General features: G+C 38.5%; 1 protein-coding gene across 1 annotated transcript in view; it reads right to left on the reverse strand.

The window, feature by feature from the left end:
* Positions 1-2,596: 2,596 nt before the first annotated feature.
* Positions 2,597-16,951, reverse strand: part of WDR49 (WD repeat domain 49) — a 155,606-nt gene continuing 141,251 nt past the window's right edge. Inside the window, exons 19-20 of the mRNA XM_060767576.2 lie at positions 7,146-7,315; positions 2,597-4,083 (exon numbers count right to left, since the gene is read on the reverse strand). Of these exons, the coding sequence (XP_060623559.2) occupies positions 7,170-7,315 (146 nt within the window). The 3' untranslated portion in view covers positions 2,597-4,083; positions 7,146-7,169. The remainder of the gene's footprint in view (positions 4,084-7,145; positions 7,316-16,951) is intronic.

Raw genomic sequence — 16,951 nt, forward strand, 5'->3', positions numbered from 1 at the left:
TGTGAAACAGGTACCGTTGGGTCTGTTCAATGAAGCCATGATAAATCTTCAGATCACACGCCTAATCTGGCTCACAAATTCCATCATCTTTCCCATGAAGTTAATCCTTATTTCCAAGCCACATGCTCCTTAACAAACACTGAAAGGATTGTGAGCTGATTTTAGAGGTGATGTCACCTCTAAAATCAGCTAGCATCTTAAAAAGTCGCTTTTCATGACTGAAAGGTCCATAGCCAAGGTTTTAACAGGATGACACTGGTGATGATATGTTTTTAATGGTTTTAATGGTTTATATGGTTTTTATAATATTAGGTTGAATGTTTTTAATTGTACTATATGAATGTATGGCATCAAATTCTGCCAATTTCTGTAAGCTGCCTTGAGTCGCCGTAAGGCTGAGAAAGGTGGGCTACAATTGCCATAAATAATAAATAAATAAATAAATTTGTAGCCTGTGGCATAGAAATCTATGCTAGCGTGACTCCAGTGGGCATCTGTCACCAGTGTGAAGGCAATGTGACTCAAACCTGACACCAGCCAAAGCGAATTGGAGAGGAGGATGCCCACACAACATCTGGCTACAGTTTTACAGTTGATAAATATTAGCTGCTGTTGCCTTCCCAGAGCTCTAGCATACTTACCAGAAGGTTAGGATGATTTGCTGTTGTTGCTATCTGCCATCATGTTGACTTATTGTTATGCCAACTCTATGAATAAAAAGCCCCCAAAAGCCCCACCATCTTTCCCGGTGTATGACATCATGTCATAACATGTCCTAAGTATGACAACCTCAGTTTAGTCAGAGAATTTGGCTAGATTTGCATTAAAATCGGTTCATTTGCCTGTGTTACAGCCCATAGTATCCACAGACCCCTTCTCCAGCAACATATTTCAAATGTGTTGATTCTCTTGTTGACAGCTTTCTCTACTGTACAGCTTTCATACACATACATAGAAGATGGAACTATGCAAACTCCTATAAAAAGAGTGACAATCCTTCTTTCAATCCTGATGCAAAACTTTAAGAACTACTGATTGGACACTGGGTTGATCCCTAGTATTTTCAGATTGGCGTTGTGGTGTAAGGGGCCATTGGACAAAGAAATGCTAATATCTCTTTACCCAAAAAATAATTCACTGATGCTGGACTATAGTTTAGCGGGCAAAATGTGGGCATTTTCCTCCAAATAACTCCCCCTACCCCCCAAAAATGTACTGAAGTCCACAAATATCTAGCATTTTGTTAATGCTAAACTAGCAGTTTGTTCCTTGATGCACTTCAACCAGACAAGAATATTAAGGAGGAGATCCAAACAATTTTATTTTATCTGCAGCCAAAAGTGTCTGGAGTCTATATACAGAAATTGAAAAGCATACCTTATTACATTGCAGCTCTAGATCACAATTCTTGGCACATATGTACTTAGCAAATCACATAGTCATATCCCATAATAATTCTTTATTTAATCTTTTTGACTTCATTACCATGTAGATTGAGAGATTAGATTGTTTAAGAATACTTATATTTGCTGTGTTTTACTGTCTTGGTAGCTTTGCCTGCATCTTTTCTTTGTTCACCTAAGCTGTAAACTAAACTGAAGTTTGAAGTTATTGCAATGTGGGAAGCATGTGTTCAATTCAACTATATCTGAAAGACAGAGATTTTCTATCTGTGATGTATACTTGTAAAAAATAAGTCTCATGCCTCCTGATAGAAAGTGATGCTCGTCCAAATCAGGTAAACAATGGCTTTGAAAGCTACTCCTATCCTTAAAGGTAATCCTTAAGTCTAGTCGTCTCCAACTCTGTGGGATGATGCTCATCTCCACTTCTAAACCGAAGAGCCAGCATTGTCCTTAGACACCTCCAAGGTCATGTGATGAGCATGACTACATTGAGTGCCTACCCACAGAAGGGGTACCTATTGATCTACTCACATTTGTGTGTTTTCAAACTGCTAGGTTGGCAGAAGCTGGGCCTAACAGTGGGAGCTCACCCTGCTCCCTGGATTCGAACCGCTGACCTTTCAGTTGGCAAGTTTAGCAGCTTAGTGGTTTAACCCGCTGCACCACCAGGGAGTCCTGTCCTTAGTAAACAACTAAACATCCGCACGCCTGTTATAAATGTAAGGAAGAGAAAGCTGGAGAAATTGACAAGCTATATTAAAAACAGGCTTATTTTTGGGGAGGTTTTGGGCTCTCTTAAGTCTCTCAATTTAATAAGGTACAGATTTCCATTTCTGAAGTTTCAAAAATTTTGACTTCTGCCCATCCCTTTGTCCTGAAATGCTTCTGAATTGCTCCTGCCCATCCGGCTCCTTTTGTGAAAACCAGGGGAAGTGATTAGATAATATTTCTTTAAATGATTATTTAACATACTTTATTTCCAACTGCTCTTGTTTTTTTAGTAAGCAGGATAAATCAAATCATAATGCAAAAGAAGACCTATTGAAATTATTTTCTTTTCATCTGTTGTAAAGTTAAGGCAATTTTATGCCATTTTACAATATTTTATTTTGGACTCCTAATGTCTTTATTTCAAGAATAATTTCTTATTTGCAAGTAAATCATAATATTCATTTTATTCTTTTGCCTGTACATTCTGCTTGTATTAAAGTCCTACTAATATTCTGATATATATAAATATGCTATTTCCTAGGGTTTAAATGTGTTCATTTTTTCAGAGTTTTCCAGCTGACACTCTGTCTTTAGACATTGTTTTAATTTCTTCTTATCTTGTTTGACACCTTGACAACCCATTCTTTTATTTGGAAAGGTGTGAGCTATAAGATGTGATTGAAATGTTGAAAATGGATTAAAAAAACAAAAAGGTTTTTCCCATCTTTGTTATTTACCATCTCTAAGGGCATTTTCAGGACTGAGCTTAAAATGTTTATTTGCATTTCTCTTGATCTGCAATGCAAACATAGATTCTGCGGATCTAGAATGTACTGCCCGCTGCTCTTGTCATCTCACATTAACACTAGCTGTACATGCATACAAACTATTAAAGGGAAGACATAAATGGTTCTTCTTAATATTTAATGGATGGACTCTCAAATTATTTCCCAGAAAACCTAAAGGATTCTTGGAAGCTCATTTCATCAGGGGACCTATAATGTTCAGTAGGGCAGGAATCATGCATGCAAGCTTACATACATGCATGCATACATGCAAGCACACAGATGGATACTGTCAGAACATGATTCAAAGCTTGAAGGAACAGGCATTTGACTCCTGCCCCTGCCAACATACCTGACGCAAGGTCAGCATTAACAAATAAACATGGAGGAGGAGAAGGGAATGTTAGAAAGGAGTTGTGTATTGCCATGATATGGAAAGCCTAATGCTTCAATCATCATCAAAGACATCTACATTTTTGCTGTTAGTAGTGCCAATGAAGTGATGCCAACGGCTTCAGATGCTTTTAGCCTTTTTTCAACCATAGCAATCCAATGGGCAGTGCCTGGATAAGGGACTGGGCAAGCATGTGAACACTTCACAAACATACATCCTTGTATTTCATGCACCTATGTGCATGGCAATTATGGGGCTCAAACTTCATCAGAAGATATAATTGATGCATCACAATGAATCTCCCCCATTATACAATGGTGGACAGAGCTGCAAATACTCCAAAATCTAGCTTCCATTAATCCAGTCAGATAACTGATGTAACTAGGTCTATATTGTCTACAGCAAAGATGACAACTATATGGACTTTCAGATGCTGGAAATGCTAGAAATTGTCTAGGACCGTGGGCATACAAATCAAGTGTATTGTCCGTAAGAAACACTTTCCTGGAGATATGTTCGGTTCACAAAAATCAACTGCAGTATAAAGTATGGTAGGCCTGGCTTGGCTTTCATATTAATTGACTGAATCTGAAGGCATGCCTTCAATATCTATTTGAATTTCATAGTAAGTAATCAATGGCGGTCCATGTTCTGAGCAGAGGTTGAAGGGTCGTCTAGCCGGTAAGGGTGAGTCCTCCCCTCCAACTGAATCAGCTGCCAGGAAAACAGTTGCATGGCAAAGGGTCAGGGTTTCATCAGCTCTTGAGCTTGAAGGTGAAAGAGTTGGCTAGAGATAGAGAGTTAAGAGAGTAAATTTTTCATGTTTAATCTTATATTCTTTTTATGATCTATTGATCTTCTGACATTTTTAGAGTGCTAAAATATGAGAAATTTCTGACATTGCTGTGAATGATACCATCAAAGTAGGACTTTGAAACAGAAATCTGGATTGTATTCAAGAGCAGCAGGGCCAAACGCAGTAGGACTACAGCATGACTTTTTGAAGCAAGGTGAATTATCATTGAAATAAGGACTGAATGTCATTAAGTACAAAGTCTAAAATGATCTAATTGCACCATTGGCGTTATTACTTTTTTTACTTCTTCACTGCTGTATTCATGCTCTATTTTAGTGGTTCTGAATCTGTGGGTCCTCAGATGTTTTGGCCTACAACTCTCAGAAATCCCAGCCAGTTTACCAGCTGTTAGGATTTCTGACAGTTGAAGGCCAAAACATGTGGAGACCCACAGGTCGAGAACCACTGATTTAGATAAAGGCTGACATCTTGTATATGGACTCCCAAAATCTGAAATACTCCAAAATCTAAATTGTCCACATAGGTGATTAAGATAGTGTTACCTTTGCTTTTTAATATTTGAAGATTTTTAATGTTGTTTTTTTTAATCACTAGCATTTGGCAGTCCCCAAATTACAAACAAGATAGGTTCTGTAGGTTTTTTCTTAAGCTGAATTCATATAGAAGTCAGAACAGGTGCATTTTAAGTGTAACTCAAGCCAGCACAGGGAAGGATTAACACCCCTGTGTTCTGTGCTCCTGTTCAGAAGGTTTCACCTCACTTTTCTGTACCTGTGATAATTAGATTTTGAAAAATTTGAATTGTTGTGAAAACAAGGATTGGTGAGAAAGCTTCAGTGGAGACCCCCTTTCCCCATGATACACCTTGGAATTTCTCTTCCAAGGGGTAGATTTCTCTCACTTCCTCTTGTCTCACCCCTATTCTTAACTATGAATCATTTTTAAGGTAGATGTTTGTAACTTGGGTACTGTCTGCATATTAAATCAGAGAAACATATTAAAGTGCCATATCTATCTATCTATCATAGCTTTTTGGGTAGCATAGGGCAGGGTTAACACTCCTGTGGTGATTGTTTTGCTGCTTGTGCCCCTATTCAGAATATTTCACCTCAGTTCCTGTCCCTGTAATTGGATTTTGAACAATTTGACTTATTGTGGAAACAAGGGTTAGTAATAAATCTTCAGTGGAGAAACCTTTCCTGCATAACTCTTTCAGTAGTGAATTTCCTTTCTGAGGTGTAGATTTCTCTCACTTCCTGTTGCCTTACCCTTTTTCTTAACTATGAGTCATTTGTAAGTTGAATGTTTGTAACTTGGGAACTGCCTGCATAAGTATTTAAAAATTTGAAAAAAAATCAAAGTATTTTTGGACCTCAGCAATTTAGAAAAGTGATGGCAAACTTGTATATGAATTTATATTTTAAGAATCCCTTCTCTTCCAGTGTGTCACCCTGACAATTTGTCTTAGTGTTTGGTAAGAAATACCAAACACAAATGTGTTTAATATAAATGTAGTGATGATCCTATTATGATCCCATATGCAAACACCTGTTTTGTAGAGAATCTCTTCCTAGAGAATCAAACTTTTCAAACAACTATTTCCTACAAGAACTAATGGCAAATTTCTTTGAACTGGCAACCTCTTGGTTGGTAGAGCTTATCATTGCTGGTGATTTATCAGCTGTGCTAAAGTCCAGCCCATAAAAATATTTACTGCACTGACAGCAGTATTTTCTGCACAGGATTAACATTTCTGCAATGAAATGTTATTTTCAATGCAGAAAGGGTTGTTTTCTGCATAGAAAATGAGGATTTTTTCACAAAATAATCGTATGTGAATTTTGTACAGAGTAAGTCCTGAACTTTGAAGATACTCATCAATCAAGGACTTTTCTCATTGTAGTTTTGCATCACTTGAACATTTTTTCAACCATTTTTCAAATATTTTGAGTATGCTTTCCATTGCTAATGTGACAAGGTAGCAGAGTTTACTCAGCAAAACATCCAAGATAGAAACTGTTGCAACAATTCTCCTCTCTTGAAACAGTAGTATTTTCTCCTCTTTGAACTCGGTTTCCAGCAATTTAGGAATAAGGAGGTATGTGGGAGGAGGAAACAGAAGATGGTATTGCAGAGGGTTATTCGAGACTGTCCCTGCCAAGTATCTGAATTGGATTAATATTGTTATTGCTGTTATTTGAGGGATCCTCTGAACAAAACCAAAATGGGCAAAGTGCATGTAAAGCTGTTTTTATAGCTTTCCCGAGACTGCCCTTTTTCTGCATTGTGCATTGACTCTCCTGGAGCAGCAGTTTACCTTTTAAATGGCTGACAACCTGTCCTGTTTAACATCAGAAAATATCAGTGTTTCAAAACCACAATAGACTATATAGCCTCCAAAGGGTTCCTGGGACAAATAATTGACCTCCAGATGCACTAAAGTTAACTACACCTGGAATATACGTTTCAGAGCAAACACATGCCAGGCATAAGAAGTATATTTTTCTTGTCTCTTTATGTTAGGCAAAGCCTGAATCAATGGCAGTTTCTGAGTCAGTTTGTGGAGGAGCAAAAAGGTAGTTGGAATAAATAGAGCCCTCTTAACAGTAGGAAGAACAATCTCTATAGGAAGTAAATCTATATGTACTCTACATCAAACTCATTGCTACTTTTTATTGGTTTCTTTTCCCAATTCAGTGTCTTTTCTTTTAAATGTCTGAATGTTTATGCTTCCCTTCTTTCTATGCAAGCCCCACAGAAATGAAGTATTGCTCTATGTGTAACTTCCAGTCATTTTGATGGGACTTGTGCCAAGGAACTTCCAATACACTGGTGTCCTTTTGCTGTCTTTTATGCAAGCCTCCCAGATGCCTTTAATCTTTCCCTCCCAGGATTAAGCTTCTTGACCCTTCGATCATTTTGACAGCTCTTTTCTCCATTTTTCCGCTGCCCCCTGCCAGATTCTCAGTGGTCTCTGGGCCAAATTCTACCTCATTATATAAAAACCACCAGGTGGTATTCTTCATACCCACCTTGCTTTTGAAGTCAGGACCACTTCATTTTCTTTTCAACTTCCTTTGCTTTCTCTCATTTGTTATCCCATCTTTGTCAGACAGTTCCTCACAAAGCTGCCGCATTTTTTTCCCCCGATCCAGAATTTCTTTGGGGAATAGGTCCTTTTCATCAAAAGCTGCTTTCAAAGCTACAGGATTTTTTTAAAAAAGAAGAAGAAGAAAAACAAGAGAATATCATCAAATTCTCATTATGAGTGGGCACATTTGTAAAAGAAAAAAAAGACTATGATGAATATGAAACTTAGTGAGATGAAGAAAGCAATCCAGAAACAAAAGCCATTTAGTGGTAAATCATCTATCTAGCCTACATCTATACTTGCCTACATTTTATCCCACTTTGCTGAGCAGACTGTTCAGCCTGAAAAAAGATTATGGGCTGAATTTTAACAGCAACAATTGTCAATGGTTTGAATGAGGCCCACACCTCAATGGTGCCCATGTGATGGTAGTGACCTCTATCTCAGCAGGGCATTACATTTGTTCTCGGCTTTAGACCAGGTTAAAAAGGACTTATCCAAAATGTTGAAACCATTTGTTAAGATGTAGGATTCAATATCTTAGACCATTCATTCAATGTTCAGAACAGACCCCAGGGCAGATTTACCATTACCTCCCACTCATATGGATGCCACTGGACATCACTGAGAGCACCCTTTCAGTTTCACCTTTAGAAATGAATTTTGCTAGTCAGCTTGCTTGAAAGCACCATTGCTGCACAACCCCCACAAATGAAGAGGCAACATACATGGATGGGTTAACTCTGGGCAACTTTTATTAATGTTGCCTAATTAAACTTTATAACTTTATCAACAATAGTTAGGACTAAATGTGTGGTGAGGGTAAAGCCATGGTAGTGACCTTTCATGTTACCCTTTGGCTGCTACGGGGAACATGACAGAGAATTCTGTCCCCAGAATTTATTGATTTTATTTATTTACAATACTTGTATCCCGCCCATATCAGCCCGAAGGTGACTCAGGGTGGCGTTGATGTCATATTTTCCAGTTCCTAGGCCATTTGCATTCACCCTCACCTCCTTTATTTACAGTATAGATGAGGGTGCCAGTTCCTGGCCTACACTCAAATATAGGTGCCTTGTGTGTGCACCAAATTCAAATCCCCTGCTGTTTTCGGATATGCCTATTTAATAGCCTGCACTTCCCAATTTGCCCTCCTAAAACAGTATAAGATAGGTGGGGAAAAAACCCTAGAAGATATCATCCAAATGAAGAGGAGGAAGGATTGCCTGCCGAAGCTCCACCCCTCTGCAGAAAGTCCGTAAAGGGCCTACTTTCTGTTAGCTTCCTCCACAGGGGAGACAATAAAACCCTTTCCAGCCCCAGCTGTGCAAGGGTTGGAAAACCCCTTGCAGTCAGAGCTACCAAGACCAAATTTGGGCTGCAGTGTACATTTTAATGCAATCCCTTCTACACCTGGATAGAGTTGCCATGTTTTTTTAATAGCAGTTGGTTCAACCCTGTCTGTTCCTAAGTCATCTGGATGGCCATTTGTCAGGGGTGATTTGAATGCAATATTCCTGCTTCTTGGCAGGGGGTTGGACTGGATGGCCCATGAGGTCTCTTCCAACTCTTTGATTCTATGATTCTATGATTCTATGATTCTATGATCTCAGCTGATTCGTAGATATGAGGCAGGCCTATACAGAGCCAACATTAAGACAATAGTTTCTCATAAGAGTTTCAGGTTCCCACAAGATTAGAGCCTGAAACTCAAAGAAGGAACCATCCACTCAAGGAGATCTGTGTGTGTGGAGTACACATGCAATTTCATATCTTGCTGGTTCACCTATGGTGACCCCATGGATTTCATAGAGTTTTCTTATGCAAGAAATTGTTATCATTGGTTTCATCAGTGCAATATAGTCTACAGCTTCTAATGTTTGTTGTCAGTCTCACATCCTATCATTAACCATGGCTGACCCTGACTTGATGTTACTTTATATAGACATGCTTGAGGTTACTTTATGTACACATGCTATTCACACCAGTTGTCTAGCTCTAGAGAACAGAAAGAACAAAGAATAGAATTACATATGTACTTTGAAGTCATTTGAAATAATTTATCTGCTCATGGGTGAGTCCTTTTGTAAGTATGGTGGTATTTGCTGTTTCTACTCTCACCACTTTTTTAAAATGCACAATTTGAAACTGCAACATATTCAACTTCCAAGTCCCCTTCCAGCTTCCTAGGGCCCTAGTAATTTGTATTGGCTTCTTTCTTATCCTTATTCTCATCCTCATCTCCTTCACTTTCCCTCCTTCTCCTTTCTCCACAATAAATGCAAGCTACTTTTGCATTTTGGAATCTGTTTCCACAACTGAGGACAAAGAAGAAAATGGGAGGAGGAGAGATAAATTAGGATTTCACATTGCAACAAATTGTTGCAGATCTGTTATGTTTTGAGATTCTGGTTTTGTTTTAATTGGGAATAATTCTGAGTTGCCTTGAAGAAATATTGAACTAGAGTAGAAATATTTACATGATTAAAGCTAGCGAATTTAATGAGGAATTTTTCTTAGTTGCCTTCAGGAATTTCTGGAATAGAGAAAGAATATTTAAATGAATAAATCTTACATGTAGATCCGGGGGAAAGCTCGCCCTTTTCAAAAAACACTTTGCTCCTTCTCCCTTATATTTGTATTTTACAAAAATTAAAATCTGATTCATTATTTAATACATCCAAAAGAGTTCACATTCTTTCATGCATTCGACTTCTAGCTAATTCAAATTCTTAAACATTATCCATTTATTCTTAAATTTGACAGACTCACTCTCTGTGTTCACTAATCCATCATTTATTTACTCTTCCATGCTCTTTTTTTTTTTACCTATAACCATAAGTTTAAAATCAATTTAAAATTAGTTTAAAATTTAGGGCAAGGGATAGGATTTGCATTTTTCTGTATCCTATTGATAACTTTTAGGCTAAGAAAATGTAGATACTAGGCCAAGATAATTTACAGTTATTTTCTAGCTATATATTGTTTTAGTAGCAAATATGAAGCTATTGCATGCTGTGTTAACTCTTCTTGCAGGTTGTGACCGATCAACTAATATCAAGGCAAATGGCAAAGAACTCACAACATAGTAACATTCTGTTAGTTAGAAGCCTTGTAAATGGGTAGATGGTGTACTTGCTTTGCAAATGATTGCTGAAAACCCTTTTCTCCACAGACTATGAATAAAGACATCATTTTCATTATTTAGCACTGTGTATTAATTGGCTATAGCCCACCAAGCACAATTCCACTGTCATTTTGTGGTACAACACTATTACATTCTGTCCCACTCCTGCAATGCTCTTGAAGCTCAATATGGGCTAGAAACACAAGCTTCCATATCACTCTGTACTCCATCTGAAGAAGTAGATTTATATCCAAAAAAGCACATGCTAAAATAGAACTAATTATTTTCAGAGATGCTGTCAAACATACAAATTGTGGAACTTCTGACCTGTCATGTCTCCCCAGGCAGGAACATGGTATGCAAGTGGACCTTGAATTGGAAAATGATGCTGACATGAAACAATATTTGATCCAAGAGTCTTTGCCTATCTCAAGAATAGAACAGCCGGGTCATTTTGTCAGGGGAACACTTTATTTATTAAAGGCAGAGCATGTATAAGTTCATATTACAGCAACCTAATGAGCTTTACAGAGCATGAGTTTAAAATCACAGTTTCTTCTTGGTTGTCACAAGTTAAAAATAAAACTTTTTCTTTTTATATTACACATTGATTGTGAAGGTTATAGTTATGGAACAACGAAAAATCCATACTGTCCTAAAACAAGTACTATAAAGATATGACTGATCCACTGGGAATCACTGTAGCTAATCTCATAGCTAGAATCAGAAATATTTCTTTGTCTCTAAAGTAGGACAGCTGGTGGACACTCTAAATGGAGAATTATAGCTGATATTAAACAAATATGATGGGAGTTTGGTTCAGATTAAGAAGGAGATTTTGTTCTCATAGCGATCTGCTGTCAGGGTTCAATCTCGGGTTTTAAAAAAGCAACAACTAAAGTAAGGCTATTGAAGAGACCTCAACAAAGTGCTGGATTCTTGAACCCTTCTTGTCACATTCCTTGTTTTCCCCTTTCATTCCCCCTTTTTATGCTACAAGACACATCTGCACTGTAGAATTAATGCACTCTGACACCTCTTTAACTGCCATGGCTCAGTGATATGGAGATGTAGTTCTCTGCCAAAGAGTGCTGGTGCCTCACTAAACTCCAAAGCCCACAAATTCACAACAGTGATCCATAGCAGTTAAAACAAGAGTCAATGTGCATTAATTCTATTGTGTAGATGCACACTACCACAGCTACCCTTTTGAAAGCTACTCTGACAACTGTCATTCCCAAATGTCATTCACCAATCTTATTCAAATCTCCTCGGTCATTACATACTTTCAACCATCCACTTTTTTAACCCTCTCATAGCCCCTTACCTTACACACAGTAGTTTCACAAATTACCCTAAAATCTATCTTATCTATACACATAATAAAAGTGAAAATGTGTATGTGTGTATTTGGTGGAGATGTCCATTACACAGACAGCCTCCTGCCCCCACAAACAGCTATAACCCAAAGTACTGAGGAACCACCAAAGGCCCTCCCTCAAAAGGACATTGCAGGTTATAGCGAGTGCATGAATATGTCTCCTGACCCCTGCCAATGTCCTCCCCAAACACCATACTGGCCTGCATGTCAGCAATGGGGTTAAGAAAGCAACCTAACCAGCCCATTTTGGGTGGGGGGGGGGAGGAGGACTCTCCCCTTCCATATCCTTCATTAAGACCTGGATTTGAAAAAGCATCAGAATTAAAATGCCATTCATTCTGTAGCCTTTCCCTTCTGTTTGTAGAGGAGACTGGGTTTAATGCTTCTTAAAGCTATTTCTACTCTAGAGGAGAGGCAGCTGTGCATATTTTCTCTACCAGCAACAGCAGCATGCCACACAGCTTTTTAATGCTTTTTAAGGAGGACCAGGGAAGGAAGAGCAATGACCTGGAGCTCAGTGGAGCTATCCTCCCTGGGCTACCTTAAAAATCCCTTGTTTTCTCTACTACCTGCAATCTCCTTTCTGCTTAGGGTTTTGACTCCTTAAAACTGTTTCTACTTTATACTCAAGAGGAGAGATAGGCTTCTATTTTTTGCTGGAATTACTATTATTAATAGTAATTATTATTTTTAGAAGTGTTTTCTGAAGGAGAGGAGAAAAAGAAGCCAAAGGGTGACTCTCCAAGCCTCCAAATGCATGCACACACTCCCCACCCCACCCCACCCCCCTCAGGTTACCAACTCCCAGTCAGTCCCACTAAATAAAAAAAATCAGGAAAATAAAGGAAAATAAAAAAGATTCAACTGGAGGAGGAGCCGTGATCAATTGCCACGTGGTCCCTTTTCAGATGGGAATCTGCAACAGCTGAGCCCTTGTCATTACAGATACCAGATTATTATTTTTTGTCGTGTCAGGAGCAACCGCTCCTGTTGTGAGAGAATTGGCTGTCTGCAAGGACGTTGCCCAGGGGACGCCTGGATGATTTTTGATGTTTTATCATCCTTGTGGGAGGCTTCTCTCATGTCCCTGCATGAGGAGCTGGAGCTAATAGAGGGAGCTCATCCGCCTCTCCCCGGATTTGAACCTGCGACCTGTCGGTCTTCAGTCCTGCCGGCACAGTGCTTTAACCCACTGCGCCACCAGGGGCTCAAGATACCAGATCAAACAAAAAAAAGCCATATTGGCCAAAGGGAATGGCTAAAAACAGATCTGGGCTCAAGTCTAATTTGTACCCTGGTCTCCCACAGTTTCAGTTCAGCAAATTCACAACACTGGCATTCATCCAACTTTAGGGTCCTCTAAATATAATACGAATCACTATTCAAACATACAAATTCATTGAATGTGGATGTAACATTTGCCATTACTACAGAAGGAAATAAAGCTTCAACACAAAGATTTAATTCTTTCCAACTTAAATGTTCAGTTTGCCACAACTTTTTTTAAAAAAAAAATTAAGCAGGGAGTTAAAATATGCCGTGATATGAAATCTAACACAAGCCCTGGTGCTTTTCTTATTTTTATCGCTATGCAGGATTGATCCCCTTTATAACTGAACAAAATTACTCTAAAGTTTTTAGCAGTTGCAAAACACTCATCCAGAAGATTTAACATTAAAGTTTACCTAGTTTTTGTCTCTTATCCAATGTCCAAAATGGAAGTTTTGAAAGAATAAATGAGAAAATTCTGAAGCGCTTCATATGAATTTAATAATAGTGTTTTATGTCTAAAACTCCTGGGGGAAGAGGAGAGACCTAACAGTCCGGCAAGATTAATGACGGTGAGGAAAATCAGCATTTTGCCAACTGAGATCATACACCTGGCTAGTCAAGAAAGCTCATTGGGAATTGATCCATCCCCCAAAAGGATTATCTTTTAATTTTTTAATTGCTTTTTGGGGGCAATGTGTGGGGGCTGTCACTGGACCGTGCTGAATCATCAGTATGAGCTCCCATTTAATTCCCTTTTTGTTTCTCAGGGGGCTTACTCTCTAATTCTCAGTTGCCCGTTGTTATCTAGATTGAAGAAGTGAGTTGGGTTTTTTTAACCTGCAACAAGTCAGAACTGCTGATGCGAAGGTATGAAAATAGCTTTTCTGCTACACCAGCTCTACTCACAATTATGGTTTATGAATGATCTCAGAAGGCATTTGGCAAAGATGCTGCAGTCATAAAGGCAATCCATTTGTGTTTGCTGTGTGGAGATGAGTTACTCAGTCCTGCCCAATAGCTGAATGAAAGTTGATCTTTTAAATTATTATTACCAAATAAAGTTCCAGAACTTATCCAAAATTTGTTTCCTGGGGAAGGATATAGTTCAACATTTTTACTGTTCTGTAATGCCATATTTTATTCCAATACCACCATTAATTCCAAGATGCACCCCTCCTTTTTTGCCTTTGGAAATTCAATTGGGGGGGGGGGGGGCAGAAAAATTTGATTCAAAGATGCATCCACCTTTTTGGAGCTTTGTTCTCAGAAAAACAAGGGGAACTACACCATCTTTGAACCCATTATTTCAAGGTGATGAGCACACTTGTAAACCTCTTCTTTCAATGATATCTGTACCATCTTTAAATCCCTTCTTTGAAGAATACCAGCAGACTTTTAAAACCACTAGTTTCAAGACCAATAAGGAGAACGGGGTTTCCCCTGAACTGAAATGGTCATACCTACAGCAAAGTGTCATTCTAAAAAATGTCATTCTAGGATGCCATACATTTCAAGGTGCACCTTTTTTTGTAGCCTTTGGGGGGGGGGGTGGTGTATGCTATATTCGATGTAACATGGTAGCTTAATTCACTTGTATCTATGCAAAAAGGGTGAGGACTGAAACAGAAATCTCCCTAAATCCCAAACTTCCCTTAAAAAAATTCAGAGTGATTCAGGGGCAATAACTTTGCCCTCAAACTGACAAGAATTGTCCAAAATCATCTAAAAATTCATGGTTTGGTTCCCCCAATCACTCACAGACCTCGTAAAACACAAAGAAGAGAGAGAGAGAGAGAGAGAGAGAGAAGCCAAAATCACAGTGACACCTCATCATTTTGGGACAGGTGGAGAAAAATGACCACCCAAAATGCACTTGTTTATTTCTGCTATACAGACTGAGCATTGATAAATGCACAATTAAAACATACTATTAGCTAATCAAAGCCCAAAATTTCCACAAATCTCCAGACGGAAGTAGGCAACCTCCACAAACGATGGTAGAAACACCAACTCAGCACTTTGACCACCCCTGTGCAGATGTTACCTGCTTTATTTGAATCAACATGTGAAGAGAGGCATCACTAGTCTGCTCCCTTCCATAATTACTTTTCCTCATGTAGCACAGTAGGTTAAACCCTTGTGCCAGTAGGACTGAAGACTGACAGGTCACAGGTTTGAATCTGGGGAGAGCATGGATGAGCTCCCTCTGTCAGTTCCAGATCCCTATGCAGGGACATGAGAGAAGCCTCTGACAAGGATGGTAAAACATCAAAACATCCGGGCATCCCCTGGGCAACGTCCTTGCAGACGGCCAATTCTCTCACACCAGAAGCGACTTGCAGATTCTCAAGTCACTCCTGACACCAAAAAATGTGGAAAGTGACAAGTCTGAAGGTATGGAGTTCCACTCTATGTGGAGGCTCTTTACACTATCAAGGGTTCTTTGCTTGCATGGAGACTCTTCATATGAACATACTTGTCCCATGAAGATAGTGAACTATGGTTGGGTCAAGACTAGACACTGCCCTCTGTGTGTGTGTGTGTTGATTCACAATAGATAAACAATGTCTATGCAGGTTCTCTGAATTAAATTACAGTCCATTTTTATTTTTCCACAAAGGCATATCCCAGTGGGTTGAGGTGGAGAGTGTGGGGGGTGAAGGAGAGAGATAAATGCATTTCTTTCAGATATTTCCTCAGAATTCAAGAGGCTTAAGAAAGCTCTTCTACCCTTTAGTTCTCATGGAAACACATCATAAAGTATCAAGAACTCCTAAGGTTCTGCATTTCTCAGTGAATAAAGGTTTACATTCTTATAAATTGGTAACAGAAATCTAATTAGAGGTCCATCACATTACTGAATTTCTTTTCGTTAACACTGTATGGTTTCCTTTTCTGATATTACACTCAGGGATAGCAATGAATCTGCTTTGTCTAAAAGATTATTAAAAGAACAAAATGAGAGTGCTGTAAAAAATATATTTGGGGGTTGGCTATGTAAACAATGGATTTTTCATAAAATCTACTGGATGAAGGAGGGAAATGAACATCGGATTGTTGTATGTATGAAAATAAGCTTGTCCTTTAGCTGTAGTTCATTGGTGACAGTAGTAGGATTGGCACCTTGGGACTTTGGTGTCTCTTGAGATTGGTTCCAAGACCCTCTGTGGATACCAAAATCTGTGGACACTTAAGTCTCATTATATATAATGACAGATTGAAATGATGTCCTTTCTCTAAAATGGCAAAAATCAAGATTTGCTTTTTGGATTTCTTTTATCATATTTTCAAGCTGTGGATGATAGAAACCACGGATCTGGAGGGATGACAATAATCTTCTAAAGAGGTAAATGCTAGACTTCGATCTGTGTGGGAGATGTGCCAACACTAATCTCATTTCATTGCTGTGCTTTTGTGTTCCTTAGCTGCAAAATGGAGCCAGTGTACTCAATCTGGTATGCACACAAAATGCCACATTCATGAAAATTTGTTTGAATTCTTTTGCTGTGCAGTATGTCATTTGTTATATGTTATGCAGTCATCTGAATTTACACAACTAAATCTATATAAATAAAAATGTAATGTTTGTTTGTGGGTTTAACAACTCAAACACCTCTGGGCAAAGTAACACCAAATTTGGACACAATACAGCTATCAGGCTAGCAAGTGACAATCTCTCATAAAAACACTGAAAAACACAGCAGAAGAGACTTAAACAGCCAAAAAAACCCACAAAGATTACATTACAACGTATGCACAAAACTATATATATATATATATATATATATACACACACACACACACAAACACACATATACTGTATACACATAGGTAAAAGTAAAGGGTTTCCCCTGACATTAAGTCCAGTGGTGTCCAATTCTGGGGGTTGGTGCTCATTACCATATATGTATATACACATATACACAAATATGTACACACACAAAACACATATACACAGACTGGA

The sequence above is a fragment of the Anolis sagrei genome, chromosome 3 (assembly GCF_037176765.1).
Source record: "Anolis sagrei isolate rAnoSag1 chromosome 3, rAnoSag1.mat, whole genome shotgun sequence".
In the NCBI taxonomy this organism is placed as follows: Eukaryota; Metazoa; Chordata; class Lepidosauria; order Squamata; family Dactyloidae; genus Anolis; species Anolis sagrei.